This window comes from Pipistrellus kuhlii, unplaced genomic scaffold (genome assembly GCF_014108245.1).
Source record: "Pipistrellus kuhlii isolate mPipKuh1 unplaced genomic scaffold, mPipKuh1.p scaffold_m20_p_9, whole genome shotgun sequence".
Classification (NCBI taxonomy): domain Eukaryota; kingdom Metazoa; phylum Chordata; class Mammalia; order Chiroptera; family Vespertilionidae; genus Pipistrellus; species Pipistrellus kuhlii.
In genome coordinates this window covers 28,337,746-28,352,696 of record NW_023425595.1, presented here as the reverse complement: position 1 = coordinate 28,352,696, position 14,951 = coordinate 28,337,746, and the positions used below count along the sequence as shown (strand labels likewise).

Sequence of the window (14,951 nt, the reverse complement as noted above, 5' to 3'; positions counted from 1 at the left end):
AGAAAATTTACAATGCCTGGATAAAAAGAGACTGTAAAGCAACCAGGCATGTAGGTCCCTGAAGTATAGCAGGTTCAAAGTGAGAAAGCCTTAGATTATAGCACAAAGGCAAAGGGAAAAGGAAGGCCCACGCGCGTTCACTAAGCGGGGGATGGTAGAGACATTCAGGAAAAGCCTCCCAAGGCAGTAGGGCGAGACGTTGGCTGGACACGCTGAGAGTCCGTAAATATAGGGCCTCAAGGCTCCTCCCCGCGGCCGGCCGGGGCGGGAAGCAGAGGAAGCAATCGCTAACGCGGGGCGGAGCAGGCCTCTAAGATCAGGGCGAGGCGCGCGGTGGCGCTCGCGGCTTCGGGGTTTGACGAGGAGCCGAGGTGCGGCGGCCCAGCACGGCTCCTGGGCCATGGCGTCAGGAAAAGGGCCCGGCCCACAGCGCCCCAAGTCTGATTCCGGGACAACTCTCGGCCTTCGAGCCCGAGCAAAGGGCGGGCTGCACGGAGAACGGTTCTCGGCGGCCAAACCAGCATAAAGACTGCGGAGACCCCCTACGGGACGACGAAGCCCGAACGCGCCCTAGTCCCGCCCTCTCCGGGCGGAAGTGACGACATTGGCTCCGCCCCCGCGTCCCATACCTCGCGAGACTTCCCAAAGGCCTCCCTCTTGCAGCTCGGCCACCGACATGGTAGGTTATTCTTGTCTCGCCTCCCCTTCCATGCTGGCACACACCGCGATCTCCGTTCGCTTTGCACCCCAGCCACCTGCCCTCGGCCTCAGCCGGCTCCTCCTGGTCGCGCATGGCCGGCCGCAGGGCAGGGGGCCGGCGTGGGCCCGGATCCCCGGCCGCGTGTTCGGCCTGGGGCTGGGCTCTGAGGCCGGCGGGCCCGGGCGCCGGGGCGCCGCCCGGAGGAGGCCGCATGGCCCGCTCGGCTTTCCTGAGAGCGGCGCTAGACAGATAGATCCCTGATCTCCAGGCCTACGGGCCCCTCGCAACCCGGCCAGCGTCGCCTCTGCCCCGCGCGTTTCTTAGGCCTTATCTCAAGCACCTTTTCCCACACAGCCATCCAGACTCAGGAAGACCCGAAAACTTCGGGGCCACGTGAGCCACGGCCACGGCCGCATCGGTGAGTACCAGCATCCCATCCTGGTCGGCCTTGGGCTCTCCCTGCCTGGAACTTAGCTCGTCAATACGGTAGCTCAGAAGTGGGTTAGTAGGAGCTTTGTGCAGCCGGGCCGGATAGAGCCTGACCTATTTGAGAATCCTTTAGTGTTTCTCTTGCAGAGAATATCATCGGTGGGGGACAGGGGGAGTGGGAATTGAACGGAGCACAGCCCTGGCTGAAGGCCTGAGTACTGTGGTAGTGCTGCGCAGAGATGTTTCAGTCGGAGTCTTGGAGGAATAGCAATGCTGAGAGGGGTATTGTAGATTGGGAACGGCAGAGGCCTGTGGGAGGCTGTTAGCCATGAGACTCTGTAATCCTCCAGGCAAGCACAGGAAGCACCCGGGGGGCCGCGGTAATGCTGGTGGCTTGCATCATCACAGGATCAACTTCGACAAATAGTGAGTGTTTCTTGGACTACTTTACTGACAGTTTGGAGTTAAGGGTGGGGGTGGGAGTGGGAACTAGGGGAGGCTGGCTCCAAAGATCTTAAATGGGAAGCGAGCCTCTTAACCAGCACAAACCTTGCCTGTTGTTGGCTTTTACCAAGGTAACACATGTGAACTGAGAAATTTGTCATCGAGGCTAGAGTCACGCTTGGGTATTTGCTATTGCCTTAGTGTGCTAGAGTCCTCGAAGAGCAACTGCTACCCTTATTCACTGGCTGTGGTCCCCCAATGGCATAGTCAGTCACCAGGCTAGTGACATGCACCAGATTGACCTGTACATCTGTTAGATTCACGGATGCCCTCAAATTAGGGGGTGGTATTTTCAACTATTTGATTAGTGGGTTTCTATTCAGTGAAAGATCGGTTTTATTAAAAAATGGCTGGAGTGGAATATCTGTTAAGGCATGGTTCTACACTAAGGTGACCAGACGTCCCGCTTTTGGCGGGACAGTTTCGATTTTTAACAATCAGTCCCGCGTCCCACGGCGGGGTTTTTTTTTTTTTTTTTTTTTTTTCAAGTCCTGATTTTTTGGAAAGAATCTTAAAATCGGGATCACCTTATTCTACAACCATTAACAATTTACACTGTAATGGGGGAGATGGATTATAAAGATAAACATAGCTTCTTAATTGATGTTGTGAAAGTGGTTGTTTTCTCTTCCCAGTCACCCAGGTTACTTTGGGAAAGTTGGTATGAGGCATTTCCACTTAAAGAGGAACCAGAGCTTCTGCCCAACTGTCAACCTTGATAAACTGTGGACCCTGGTCAGTGAGCAGACGCGGGTAAATGCTGCCAAAAGCAAGACTGGAGTTGCTCCCATCATTGATGTGGTGCGATCGGTGAGTAAATTAATATTTGCCTTATATAGGTCCTTACCTCTCAACTCTTGGGTAACCTAATTTACTAGCTCTCCCACCTGAGCCCCATACCCGATTCCTTACTAGACAGTTCTACCTTTGGGCAGAATTTCCAGAGGTAATTCTCGGACCAGAATTGAACTCCAGTTCAATTGTGACTAACAAAATATTTGAAGAGTAATTCCTTCTACTCTTCATTCTTTCAAGTACTTTAATCTCATTTCTACTGTTATTGTCCTGGTTTGTACAAGTTTGCAATTCTCACCTAAAGTTACTGGCAATATCTTAGCTCAACTGGCTCTGGTTTATTTTACCCAGGTCTACATTAGGCATCACTATTGATCTTTCATGTTCCCTACAGAATAAAATCCGTATATGCTTTAATTATGATTTAAGGCCCTATATTATCTGAAGAGCTATCCTTCCCTTTCCCCCAAAAAATCCCACCCAAGCATTTTTGTATATCTAAGTCTTAACCTCCCATGGGTATAGAAGTAGTCTAAGCCTTTCAGTTAAGTATTAAATTCCCCTTCCCAGTCTGTTTACCATACCATGAACAATTTGATGGTCAAGACTTCTGGACCATTGCTGGGGGTGTGGTTTTCCTTTTTTGCTTATTAGATGGTAATTGAGTGGAAAAAGGGGGGGTGTTTGGCTTTGCCCGAGATTAGAGTCACATCTTGACAGCTATAGTCCTGGTGTGCTAGAATTCTCGGAGAGAATCTGCTGGTCTTGATTCACTGACTGAGGGCCACCAGTGCCCCCAGGCAGTGCCCAGATCAGAAACATAGGCTTCCCAGCTCCTAGGTGGAATGGGTTGTCTGTCACCTTTCCTCATACCCATTAGGAAGTTAATACCTGCCATAGGAGAGTGTGTTATAACCCTTTTCTCTATCCTAGGGCTACTACAAAGTTCTGGGGAAGGGAAAGCTCCCAAAGCAGCCTGTCATTGTGAAGGCCAAGTTCTTCAGCAGAAGAGCCGAGGAGAAGATTAAGGGTGTTGGTGGGGCCTGTGTCCTGGTAGCTTGAAGCTACATGGAGGGAAGTTCCATTAAAATGTCCAAGTACCTTTGTCTTTTGGTCTGAGTGTAGGTCCTGTGGCATCTGTATTTCCCTACTTGTAATTGCAAAACCTCCCTAACAGGTTCTAGGAGTTAGGGTATCAAGGCCTGGGTTCTTCTGCAAACTTCCCTGAGAAAGAAAGAGGCCTTGGGACCAATACTGCACTTAAACTTTTCATTTATAAAGTGAGAATGATACCTGCCGGTAACGTGTGTAGATAAGTATTAAATAGTTGAAAGGTCTGTATACTCAATTCACAATGAGTGAAGGAAGAATGAGTGTCCTTAACTGTTCCAGTGGTTCCATGGGGGCTCAAAAGGACTCAGTACTGATGGGGCATGGTCTACAGAAAGGGAAAAAGGAGTGATAGGACTGAGGTTATAACTAGGGAGATAATTCCTGAGCCCAAGGTTTTTTTTCACTGGGCTCCCTCATGTTGGACTTTGGACTATTCTAGTCATAACCAAAATCTTGAGATGGGCTCCAGCAATCTGAATTTTAAACATACCAGGGGTTTTCATATCGAACTGGCTTGTATTATAGAAAGCAGCTGTAAGGATGTATGGGTCCCTGTGCATAGAAGGCTTCATGTTCAAAGAAATATACCTATCATGAAAACCTAACCATTTTTCTTCTAGACTGATGTACATCTAGTAGAAAAGTGGGTTATCCTAAAGGCCAGAAACTGGGATTTGTTTATCTTGTAAAACTGTCCTTGATCCCAGGGATAAATTATAATTCGCTCTTGTGTTCAGAGTTCTTTCAAACATTTTAAAATGATGACCCAAAATAAAACTTGCAGTTTAGAATCCTGGACAGATTAAGTTAAGATAGCATTTAAGACTATTAAGATTCAGCTACTAGGTTTGTTTTGGGATCATAAAGGGGCTGGAAACCACAGGTTTCAAACTTGAACTTCTAATGCCACTTCTTCAAAATAGACCCGTCCAGGCCATGGTATTTTGTGGAGGGCCAAGACACTCAAGGGGCCAAAGAGCCACAGTTTGCCAACCACTGATATAAGGAACCCTTCAAGACTTGATGGAATTAATGGGAGTTAAAGGTGTCGGGCTTTATTCAGCTGTACAAGCTAAACCATTTTGGGTGGGGTTTTTTTTGTTTGTTTGCTTTTTTAAATTGGACCATTTGGATATGCATTTTGCTTATCAGTGTTTAAGAAGTGATGGGTTTTCCCTTAGTGGCTTCCTGAGAACCTATGGAAGCTAAGGCCATGAATCTAAAATAGGTGGTCAGGTCAGCAGATAACTTGCTTGTGTGGTATAGTGGTTAGAATATCAGCCTGAGTACCTGGGTTTGATCCCCTGCTCCATTTGGGTGGGGAGTGTGCAAGAGGCAACCAAACTGTCTCACATTGATGTTTTTCCTCCCTTACACTAAAAATCAATGGTGAAAGTATACTCTGGTAAGGGTTTTAGAAGATTACAAGATTAAATGTTTGAATCCTTACTGACACTGAAGGTATAAAAATTTATAGAGTCTGACATAGAGGTCCAAACTTAACAGCTGTGTGACTACAACTTTCTTTAAAATTTAGTTGAAGGCATCTACTTGAGGATCATGGGGAGTAAGTCAAATGTAAAGCATTTGTTGTTGACTTGATTATAATTGAATTATGGGAGCAGACCAGAAATCTTGGTGTGATTCAGTTAATGGTAAAGTAGTCCAAGCTGAGGGAAGAAGAAGCATGCCTTCAGGAAAGACAAGACTAGGGACTGGACTACATCTGCAAGCTGGAATTGTTTCTGGCCTAATAAATGCTTTACATTTTCATACAAACCTCGGAACTGCAGCCAAAAGATAATGGGGAATGTCTGCCACACGTTTGGCAAAATTAGGTCAGATTTAAGATTTAATAAATTCATAGCTATTCGATAGCCCAAAAGCAACTATTACAAACCTGCTGCGTGGGCTCGCACCTCCGGCGGAAGATGTGCGGTGCCCGCCTACACTGGAAGGCGGAAATGTGCAGGGTTTCGGCGGCCCGAGTCCTGCGGAGCTTAGCGCTTCCGGGCCACCCTCGTGTGTCTTCACCGCCAGACTTCCTAGGTTCCCTCATTACGACCGCAGCTCCGCTCGCTCCCCACCCTGAAAGCCACTTCCGGAGTGAGGTTCTAGTTCCGGGATCGCTTTGACCCCAGCAGAATGACCGGAAGCACGGTGAGCCTGGCTCCACCCCTTGGCTCAGCCATTTCCGGTGGTGGGCGGGGCCGCAACCGCTTTGCGTGACGTAGAAATTTTTACTCGGAACAGCTGGTGGTTCAATTCCGGCCCAGCTCCCGGCGAGGAAGTCTCCGCCACTTGCACACGTTTCAAATCCCATTTTGGCCGCGCTGAGCAGGAGGCGTGGTCTCTATGTACACTTTCAAGACGGTAATTTCCAAATCTCAAAAACTTTCGGTTGTCAAAAAGATAACGAGTACCAACTCCTTCAAGGTATCGGGCAAAAATATACTTGTTTACACATGAAATGTTCTTCAGAACACAAAACACAAGGGGTTTCCGGTGAGGGAGAAATGATACTTTTGTATTAAATGATGATATAAACGGACAAAAAATAACTTTAAAAAATTGTCAATAACTTGACAGTGCTAAAAAATATTTTCTTGTACTGGGGTTTCATGACCTTGGAATTAACACCCATTCCACCTCCGTAAATTTAAGATGTTTTGGATGCAAAACACCACACAGTATGACTCCCTAGTAAGAATGAAGGTTGAAGTGTGTTTCATTTCTGACTTTGTTTCAGTCCAATTTTTGTTTTACTTGTATGTGTTTTTTAAACCCTATTTATGTATCCTTAGAAATAAGTCATTTGGGGTACAAGGTAAGTTTCAAGTCCACATATGAAATATATTTTTAACAAAAATTTAACAGCTGTGATAGCAATTAGAATAATTTTCTTGGGGCCCTAATTACACAGACCATCTGATGTGAACCACTTCCAAGGGCAGGTCTTCAAAATACTCCCTATAGAAGCTGGGTTTCCTCATCTCAGCACTCCAGTTACCAGCACATGATGACTTACTGAAGAGAGCCTTTAGAAAGATCCAAGAGGCAGCCTGCCCTACTTTAAAAGTTATCAGACTCATTACAGGAAAAAAACCCAGAGCCTGCCTCCCTCTCTCTCTCTCTCTCTCTCTCTCTCTCTCTCTCTCTCTCCACTCTCTCTATCCCTCTCTGAAATCAATAAAAATATATTTTATTTTTAAAGTCTAGGAGCATGTCTCATATAAACCCAAGAATCTAGTGTGCTATAGACTCTCAGTGGAACCTACAGATAATTATCCAAAATTTCTGTTCAGTTCCAAGTTCCTTGTCTTGAGAAATTGAAGATTGAGTTCATGAACAAAAAAAACAGTGAAAGCAAGTACCCTATTTCCCCGAAAATAAGACAGTGTCTTATATTAATTTTTTCTCCCAAAGTGGTGCTAGGTCTTCTTTTCAGAGGATCTCTTATCTTTCCATGCACTGGGTCTTATTTTCGGAGGATGTCTTATTTTTGGGGAAACACGGTATTATAACAGAAACTGCTGCAGGGAGGGGACCCAAGCAGGTTGCCCCTCCAGAATAGATGAGGGCTGACACCCTGTAGGCAGTGGGACTTCCAGCAGAGGAGACATCAATTGCCCGAGTTCTCAGCACCGTTAAAGGACACTTGTTCTCAAAGGTGGCAATACCATGGTGGGGAGGGCAGTAAGGGAGTCACAATCATGGAAGGGAAGCAACCAGGGAACCTAGCTGTCCTGCAATGTATCGGTTGATTTTTATTTTTTTTTTAATTTTTGTTTCAGAGGGAGAGGGAGATAGAAACATCAACCATAAGAGGGACTAACATAGAGTATGAACAGTTGGCTATTAGAGAGGGAAGCTGAACTAGAACAATGATTAGGTATTTTCTAACTCTAATAAGACTAGTCATATTCCCTGGCTCAGTAGCTCAGTTAAGAGCATTGTCCCAATAGGCCAAAGTATTGGGTTCAATCCCTGGTCTGGGCACAATCAAGAATCAACCAATGAATGCATACATAAGTGGAACAACAAATGGATATTTGTCTGTTTCTCTTTCTTCCCTCTACCTCCTCTCTCCCTAATAATAATAATAATAATAATAATAATAATAATAAAAACTAATCATAAAGTCAGACCACAGAACCAATTTCTGAAGCTAAATTCTTAAGTACCCTTCATGATGGGTTTCACCCCTGGCTGGCCTATCTCAGCCCATCCCTCAGGGGAGAAAGTTACAGATAATGAAGCCAAGGAACACATGGGGCTCTGGGCCCAAACGACTGTACACTGTTTATTGAGAACACCCGTAGATGGTGGGAAGAAGGGATGCCTTGTACCGCATCATGGCCACCACTGACTGGGAGCTGGGCCCGGAGAGCGCCGGCAGGGCTGGGGGTGGGCCTCCCCCGACCTCGCTGACCAACACCCAGGTGGGAGAAACCAGAGAAGGCCAGGCCCAAAATCTGGTATCATGCCGCAAATGGGGACCGATTTACCTTTGCCTTTTAAAAACAGAAGGTTAGGAAAGGGAGACTACTAGGAAAAAAAAAAAAAAAAATAGAAACTCTAAAAAAAAATGTTTTAAAAAATAGTCCCCATGTACATAACAAGACAGCATCTGCGCTCCATGGCCCCAGACCGGCAGCGGGGGCTCAGGCGGGCAGGCCGGGAGCCTCCAGGGGAAGATCAGTGGTTTGGCCGAGACAGTCAGCTGCACATAATTGGCCAGTCACCAGCACCCAGCAGAACTTCATCCGTGCTCGGGCAGGGCAGGAAAGCACCCGGCCCCTTGGGAATATACAAATATTTACCAGATTCTCTTTGCTTGTTACAAAAACAGATAAGAAAGCTTACAGCAGATTATTTACACACAGTATCTGGGATATCATGAAGGCAGAGGTGGGCTGGCTTGGAGGGTGGGGTCTGTGGGGACAGAGCAGCCACAGCAGCCCAGAGGGTCCCAGGCTGGGCCCCCTCCGCTGGCTCCAGGCTCTGCAAGGCACTGGACTCTCTGTTACTGAAAAAGGGGCTTAGTTCTTCTTGTGGAGGAACTTCATTTTGTTGCCTGTGGGCCAGAAAGGGCAAGAGTGAGAATATTTCCATATAATCTCTTCTAGCTGCCCTGAACCTCTCAGTTGGAGAGCAAGGATTAGAGAGACTGGCTTATGACAGATCTGATCCATAGGGAAAATACTCCAATAAGGGCCCTGATATTAATCTGTTTGGCTTTGGGCAAGCATTTAACTTATTTGGCCTCAATTTCCCCTGAAATGGACACATTCTGTGATCTCTTTGAGAAGAAGGGAGGTTTTCAGAGAGGGCACTCTGGCATTGCTAGTCCTGTAGATCCCTCCTGGCCTACAGGAAAGCTCTCTGGTCCTAATGGCCCTCCTACTCCCTCAGGAAGGAGTGCGCCCAGAAAACCTCAGGTTTCTGCAGGCAGGTAAATCCTGTGCTAACTGCCCTTGAGCACTGGGCCGGGATCCTTCTCTTCACCCAGGGACCCCTTCCCATTCTGGCTATCGCCCCAGTATAATCCCCATTGGTATTGGTATAGAGCAGTCTGGGGTACAGATCCCCCGAGGCCCTTGGTGAACATCTGTCTCATCAATGACAAAGCTACTTACCCAAACCTCGGAGAAACTTATTCATTCCGCTCTGTTCGGTGTCTGGGAGTTCCTCTAAATACTGCTCTACCCGCTGCTCAAAGAGGCCTGGGGAAGCGGAGAAACGGGAGCAGGAAAAGAACAGTCAGTGGAGGAAGGGAAGACAAGGCCCTGCAGTTATGATTCACAGGAGCGTCTTAGCATTCAGATGGGCTCATCAAAACTACCACTAGTGGCATCTCACTGGTGTTCACTGGTCATAGCAAGAGGCCCCTGATAACTTGCTCCCACGTGCACAGTGCTGAGCTGCGTGACAGCGAAGATGCTAGTCCTTGTTTCAAAGCTGAGTAGACAGACATCTTCTCTAGTTACTTGTAGACCACTCTACAGTGTTGTCTCGAAAGGTTTGTCAGACTAAATGGACAGTATTAGTGGAGGGAATAATAACCCTGATGTTAGACAGAAAGATGCTGATGAGGTGGGAAAGCCCTACAGTGAGCAGAGCCGACGAAATAAGCGATAAGAGAACCTTCTGCTCTGAATGTGTTCTGCCACCAACCTCAGAGGTAGCTCAATTCTCTTCGAGGGCCTTCTCAACCCTGGATTCTCAGACTTCCCTACCTTGCTCAGCTGGGTCTTTTTCTCTGAATAAGAAGGATGTTTGAGGAGGGGATGGGCGACCAACGGCATGCTATTCTTGGAGGAGACAAGCCACGTGGCTCCCGCCTGTGCAGCCCTGTGCCGTGTGTACTGGGACAGGAGAAGAAAGCGCCTTGGAATTTCCCATCAGAAGAAAAGGGATGGTAGGAGGCCTGGGCCCAGCCAATACCCAAGAGCTTCTATCACTGTGCCCAGCCACTCAGCCCTGTTGGTAGCAGAAAGGTTAAGAGGAGAAGGTCTGCTGATTCCAGCTCTTCTAACCTTACCCTTTGCCCGACACTTTCTTAGCTCCCTGTCTTGGATGAAGCCGGCAAACATCTGAGACTCCATAAAAACCTCAAGGAAACGGCGGATGCTTTTGGAGGCCACAGACTTGCGGAAGGCTTCTCGCTGAAAGGCTCTCTCCCCCTTCTCGCTCTGGGTCAGGAAGAGGGAGTAGTGCCCAACCGTCTCCACAAAGAACCGGATAAACACCTCCGACACCAGCCCATTGAGGGTGTTACATTCTGGAAGAGAAAAGACAATCTTTCAGGTTCTGGTCGAGAGCCTGCCATCTCCAAACTTGAACCTCAACCTCCAGCTGGTATCTCCCTTTCCTCGATAAAATTCCCTGTCGGACCACTTTTCTGTTCTTGAAACTATCTCCTGTGCTTACAACTAGCTCACAAGCTGGGAGACCGGAAACTGTGCTCCGAACATGGAAACTACTTGGTGGATGAATAAGAGTGGGAATCAGAGACCAGAGGACCCCTGCCTGCACACCCCTCACCCTGGGTGATTTTCCTGGCTTCACAGCAGGAAGAAGCTCCCTTTTTCCCCTTCAATGGCTAGAGGCAAGGTCTGGGGGGGCCGGGGGGGGGGGGGTCGGGGGCGGGAATAACTAGTTTCCTGTCAGCAAGAATCTTTGTAGGTGTCACAGGTCTTAAGGTTTTCCTTCCCAAGCCTCCTGAGGTAGAGAAGAATTAGAGGGAAGAAGGTAGCTTTGTAGCGAGGCCAGCAGTTGACAACCTTTCGGACCTCCTCAGACTACTGGTGGTCCGTGGCCTAGGCCATTTGAGAAGCAGCCCCAATATTATGTTCCTGAGCTCAGTCAGGTAAAATACTATAATACTTCTCTCCCCTCAGGCCTAGTCAAGCCATAACTCCCCGGACCCCACCGATGGTGCTCCTAGAGAATTCTAGGTTAGTGTGAGGTCAAGTCCTACAACTGGAGCCTCACCAGCCGGAGGGCCTGTGCCTAGAAGCAGGGTCCCGCCAGATGAGGCCCGGGCCCAGAGCAGAGCAGCCTGGGGCCAGAGCTGACTGTGTTGCCACAAGCCTCACTCACCATCGTCGGAGTCGCTGTCGGAATCCTGGGAGATCAGTTCGTTCTTCCTCTCTAGAGCCTGCTCCAGAGCGGCCTGCAGCTTCCTGGGTAACAACGTGTCCTCATCATCCATCTGCAGGAGAAGGAAAATGCAGCGATAATGTTAATAACTAACAGTGGCTGAGCACTCACTATGTGCCAGGCCCTATATGAATAGCTTAAAAATACACTCTACACTCTCCTTCAATTGTCCCAATGACCCTGGTACTATTTATCAATCTCACTTTACGATGAGAAGTTAAGAAACTTGTCCAAGGTCACGTGGATAAAAAGTGGTAGAGCAGGTGGCATTCACAGGTCCAGCGAAGGGTCCCTTCCTACCCTGGCACCCCCACAAAGTCTCCCCTGCCCCCCAGCTTTAGCTCCAGGAGGAAGCACAGCCGGCTGGGGTGGGGGGACTGTGTATCAGGCGTGAGGTTAAGCCACCGTTCCTGTCTCTACATTCTGGTTCAGTGTCTGCACCATGATGCCTGTGCCCAGGAGACCAAACTCTGTCAATGCTGCGTAACAGAGGGTACGACACTGAGCTGGGCTGTTTGTAGAGAACCAGCAGGATTTCCATGACAGACAAAGGCTTTTGATGCAAACCTTTACATCCCAGGGCATTCTATGTGTCATCAACCCCCAGCAACATTTCAAGGCAGGTACTACCACCATGCCGGGTTTAGAGATGAGAACTCGGCTCAGAGAAGCTCAGGGGCCTGTCCAAGACCTTTTGGCTCCAAGGTGGCAGAGCCCAGAGGTCACGTCTTTAGACTTGCAGGCCCCGTTTGCACTCCCGCACGCCTTCTAGAAGCTGATGGTGCCAACAAGAAAGGCAGACCCTGCTGATGTCAGGACTGCTCAGACCAGTTTCTCCCATCCTTGACTATTCTGTGAATATGGAACCCAGAGAGCTTAACAAGTACAGTAGGTGGTGGAGGCTGAGCTGCGTGCAGCAGTGCGGGCTGCTCTGGAGTCTGCCTTGAACAGGCACCACCTCAGGGAAGGCCATGTTGCGCAGTGTCTCACTCTTACCTGTCGGATGAATCGGTCAGATCCCAGATTCACCATCAGTGCCTGAGGAAAAGAGGCATTCGTGACCGTGATTCAGGGTACGAATCCCTGCAATGCCCTCCCCAGGCCTCCGGACCCCTAGACCCCAGGGTCAGATAACAGGAGTAACTCCAGCTAGAGACATTCTCCCAGGGAGAAAGGATGAGCTGGGTATCACAAAAGAGAGAATCCCAGTGCCTTTCTCCCTCCACGCCCCCTCTGCGCTTCTCTCCTGGGGGTTTCTATTCCTTCTGTCCCTTCCTCCTTCCAACCTCCCCCAGCTGGTTCCCCAGGCGGCCCACCTCCTCCACAGGCAGCTCCTTCAGTTTGGGAAGGGAGCTGGAGAGCAGGCCAACCAGGAAGGGGGTGGGACAGCAGACGATGTCAATCATGGAGGCCGGGAGGACAGGAATGAAGGTGTGCTGCCAGGAGAAGGGGTAGAGCAAGGCCACCACGGCGTGGGAGCAGCTGGACAGGGTACTGGTGGACAAAGAGAGACAACGTGCCTGAACCCAGACCCTGAACCTTTGAGGACGGGGCTCAGAACACCCTTTTATGTTAAACCTCCCAGGGCAACAAAAATCGATGCTAATGGGGCCCGGGTCTGGGTCTGACCCCACAGGCCAATGAAGCCCCCACATTCCCACCATCAGAGCCCCAAGGACAATGTGACTAGCCTTGGTAACTACCTAGAAACAGCCAGGAAGGGATGTAGCAGTGCTTGGACACACACACAGGGCTCACATATACCCTACTCTCCCCAAAGGGCCACCCAAATACACAGGCAGGCCGGACTAGTGCAGGAATATCAGCTCAGGCCAGGAGCACAAAGGTAAAGTGAGTAAAAGAGCTGGTTACACATTCCTAGCATGCAAGAGCTGGAAGGCCCTACAGAGGTCACCTCATCAATTCCACATTTTACAGCCGGCACCACGGATACCCAGGCCAATTTACTCGTAAGGGGCAGACCCACAACACAACCAGACTTCCTGTCTCCCAGCCCAGCATGGCTTCTGCTCTGCCCTCTAGCCATCCCTTCTTCTCCTTGATTGGAAAAAGTGGTCTGACAGGACCACTGACTGCAGTCAGGGGGCTGGCACCATTCTTGCCAACTTTCCTCTCAGGCTCCAAAAAATAGCCACGAGTCTCAGTGGAGTCATCCCTCTCTTGACCTAGAGGGGGCTCCAGGCCTCTATGCCCAGGCGCCCTACAGGGCTGGCTGGCTATGCAGAATGACCAGTGGGAGCCAGAGGAAATTCTCTAGGATGCTAGCCAGGAGGTACAAACGTGAGTGCACACTCCTCAGGTGCATTGAGGGCTGGTGAAGGGCACAGGAAACACAGGAGACACACCTGGCCTGGACTGTCCATCTGCCAGGAGCACAGGCCAAGGCCCTCCCCGAGGGACCATGTTACAGATCAGGAGACAGATGATCGCAGTCAAGACCACTTGACCACAGCTTGACTCTCCCGCCCTGTCCTCCACACCTGTGGTCCCACCTATTCGCCATAAAAGCTTAGTCTCTGCGAGATCAGCTCCAGAGGGACTATTGCCCTTTCACGACTAATGCTCCGCCAGTCAGAGGACATGGTTCTCTGACACAACAGAAACAGACCCCCTCTTCTAGGATGAACTCTGGATGTTCATGAGTGTTTTGTCAGCCAGTGCTTTGCTTGACTGCCCTACCACCCTACGGACACCTAAAATACTGCTGGGCCTTGAGGCAGAGACAGGTGCCCTGGCCCCAATAGCCCTTCCCCTGGGCATAGCAGCTCCCCACACCCCAGGGAGAGCCATCTGAAAAAGATCTGGAAAAAGGTTATCTCAGGACCCCAGGACACACTGATCTATCTCCACAGTCTCCTCCAAAGGGACTTGATCCAATCGCCACACAGCTCATGCACACACATACACACACACACACACACACACACATCCCACAGACATCAGAACCCAGCCAGAGGGACAAAGAACTTGTGACACCTAAAACATGAGTCACAGAGCCTGAGCTGGCTGCACTGCCTGAGCCCTGACCGCAGTCTGGGCCTGTGCGCCCTCACTGGGCTCCCTCCTCTGCCCCTCTCCCATCAGAGACAGACTCGCAGCAGGAGGACATCTTTTCTAAGACCCAAGACTGGCAGAATTCAAACACCAGGCCAGACCAGGAGCAGGGCCCTGGGGCCCTTTCCTCCCCAAAGGATGAGCTCAGCAGCAGCTTCAGCCACAGAAACAACAGCTGTGTTCATATTCCCACTGTTGCTGGGCGAACGGTGGGGTGGTAGAGAGGATGCCCCCAGTGAGGGAATGGAAGCTTCAGGAAAAGAAACGTCAGGGTCCAGGCTCTGTTAGGGGCACCAGCGCCTGGCCAGACCAGAGCCTCAGAGCTGGGCAGTGGCGGGGGGAGAGGGAGGGTCCTGTCCCAGTGGCCTTCAGGATCCATTTCTCCTGCTGCACTCATCACCCCTCATACATGCAGACAGAGATACCTCAGGGATCCTGGGCTTGTTGGGGGAGAAACGGGACAGAGGATGTTTCTTTTCTGCCCCTCGTATCAGCACCTGGCATATGGTATGGTACCTGGCAGGTAACTTAATAAATACCTGAATGAATGAGTTCTGCCACCTTGGAGAAACCACTGCAACAGATTATTTGACATACACACACAAAAAATAGATAATGTGCTGCCAGAATCTCATCCTCTCCCTGCCTGGCCCACCTCCACACATAGTCT

General features: G+C 49.6%; 2 protein-coding genes and 2 non-coding genes across 11 annotated transcripts in view; 3 read left to right on the top strand and 1 right to left on the bottom strand.

The window, feature by feature from the left end:
• The first annotated feature begins 586 nt into the window (after window positions 1-586).
• On the top strand, window positions 587-3,533 carry RPL27A (ribosomal protein L27a). Its single transcript, XM_036427258.2, has 5 exons — window positions 587-679; window positions 1,055-1,118; window positions 1,480-1,555; window positions 2,269-2,443; window positions 3,362-3,533. The coding sequence occupies exons 1-5, from the start codon at window positions 677-679 to the stop codon at window positions 3,488-3,490; spliced, it is 447 nt and encodes a 148-aa protein (XP_036283151.1). The 5' UTR covers window positions 587-676; the 3' UTR covers window positions 3,491-3,533.
• On the top strand, window positions 1,733-1,864 carry LOC118713829. Its single transcript, XR_004986392.1, has one exon. It is a non-coding gene; the product is annotated as a small nucleolar RNA SNORA3/SNORA45 family (small nucleolar RNA).
• On the top strand, window positions 3,122-3,252 carry LOC118713828. Its single transcript, XR_004986391.1, has one exon. It is a non-coding gene; the product is annotated as a small nucleolar RNA SNORA3/SNORA45 family (small nucleolar RNA).
• A 4,285-nt stretch (window positions 3,534-7,818) lies between the features above and the next one.
• The window catches only part of DENND2B (DENN domain containing 2B), a 148,586-nt gene continuing 141,453 nt past the window's right edge, over window positions 7,819-14,951 (bottom strand). For all 8 annotated transcript variants that reach the window (XM_036427235.2, XM_036427239.2, XM_036427234.2 and 5 more), the window contains 6 exons: window positions 12,523-12,700; window positions 12,203-12,244; window positions 11,147-11,258; window positions 10,086-10,325; window positions 9,181-9,267; window positions 7,819-8,618 (listed from right to left, as the gene is read on the bottom strand). In XM_036427235.2, the coding sequence (XP_036283128.1) occupies window positions 8,584-8,618; window positions 9,181-9,267; window positions 10,086-10,325; window positions 11,147-11,258; window positions 12,203-12,244; window positions 12,523-12,700 (694 nt within the window). In that variant the 3' untranslated portion in view covers window positions 7,819-8,583. The remainder of the gene's footprint in view (window positions 8,619-9,180; window positions 9,268-10,085; window positions 10,326-11,146; window positions 11,259-12,202; window positions 12,245-12,522; window positions 12,701-14,951) is intronic.

Coding starts and splice junctions, on each gene's coding strand:
- RPL27A (XM_036427258.2), top strand. Junction 1,119..1,479: donor CCACGGCCACGGCCGCATCG/GTGAGTACCAGC, acceptor GTAATCCTCCAG/GCAAGCACAGGAAGCACCCG. Junction 2,444..3,361: donor TCATTGATGTGGTGCGATCG/GTGAGTAAATTA, acceptor TCTCTATCCTAG/GGCTACTACAAAGTTCTGGG.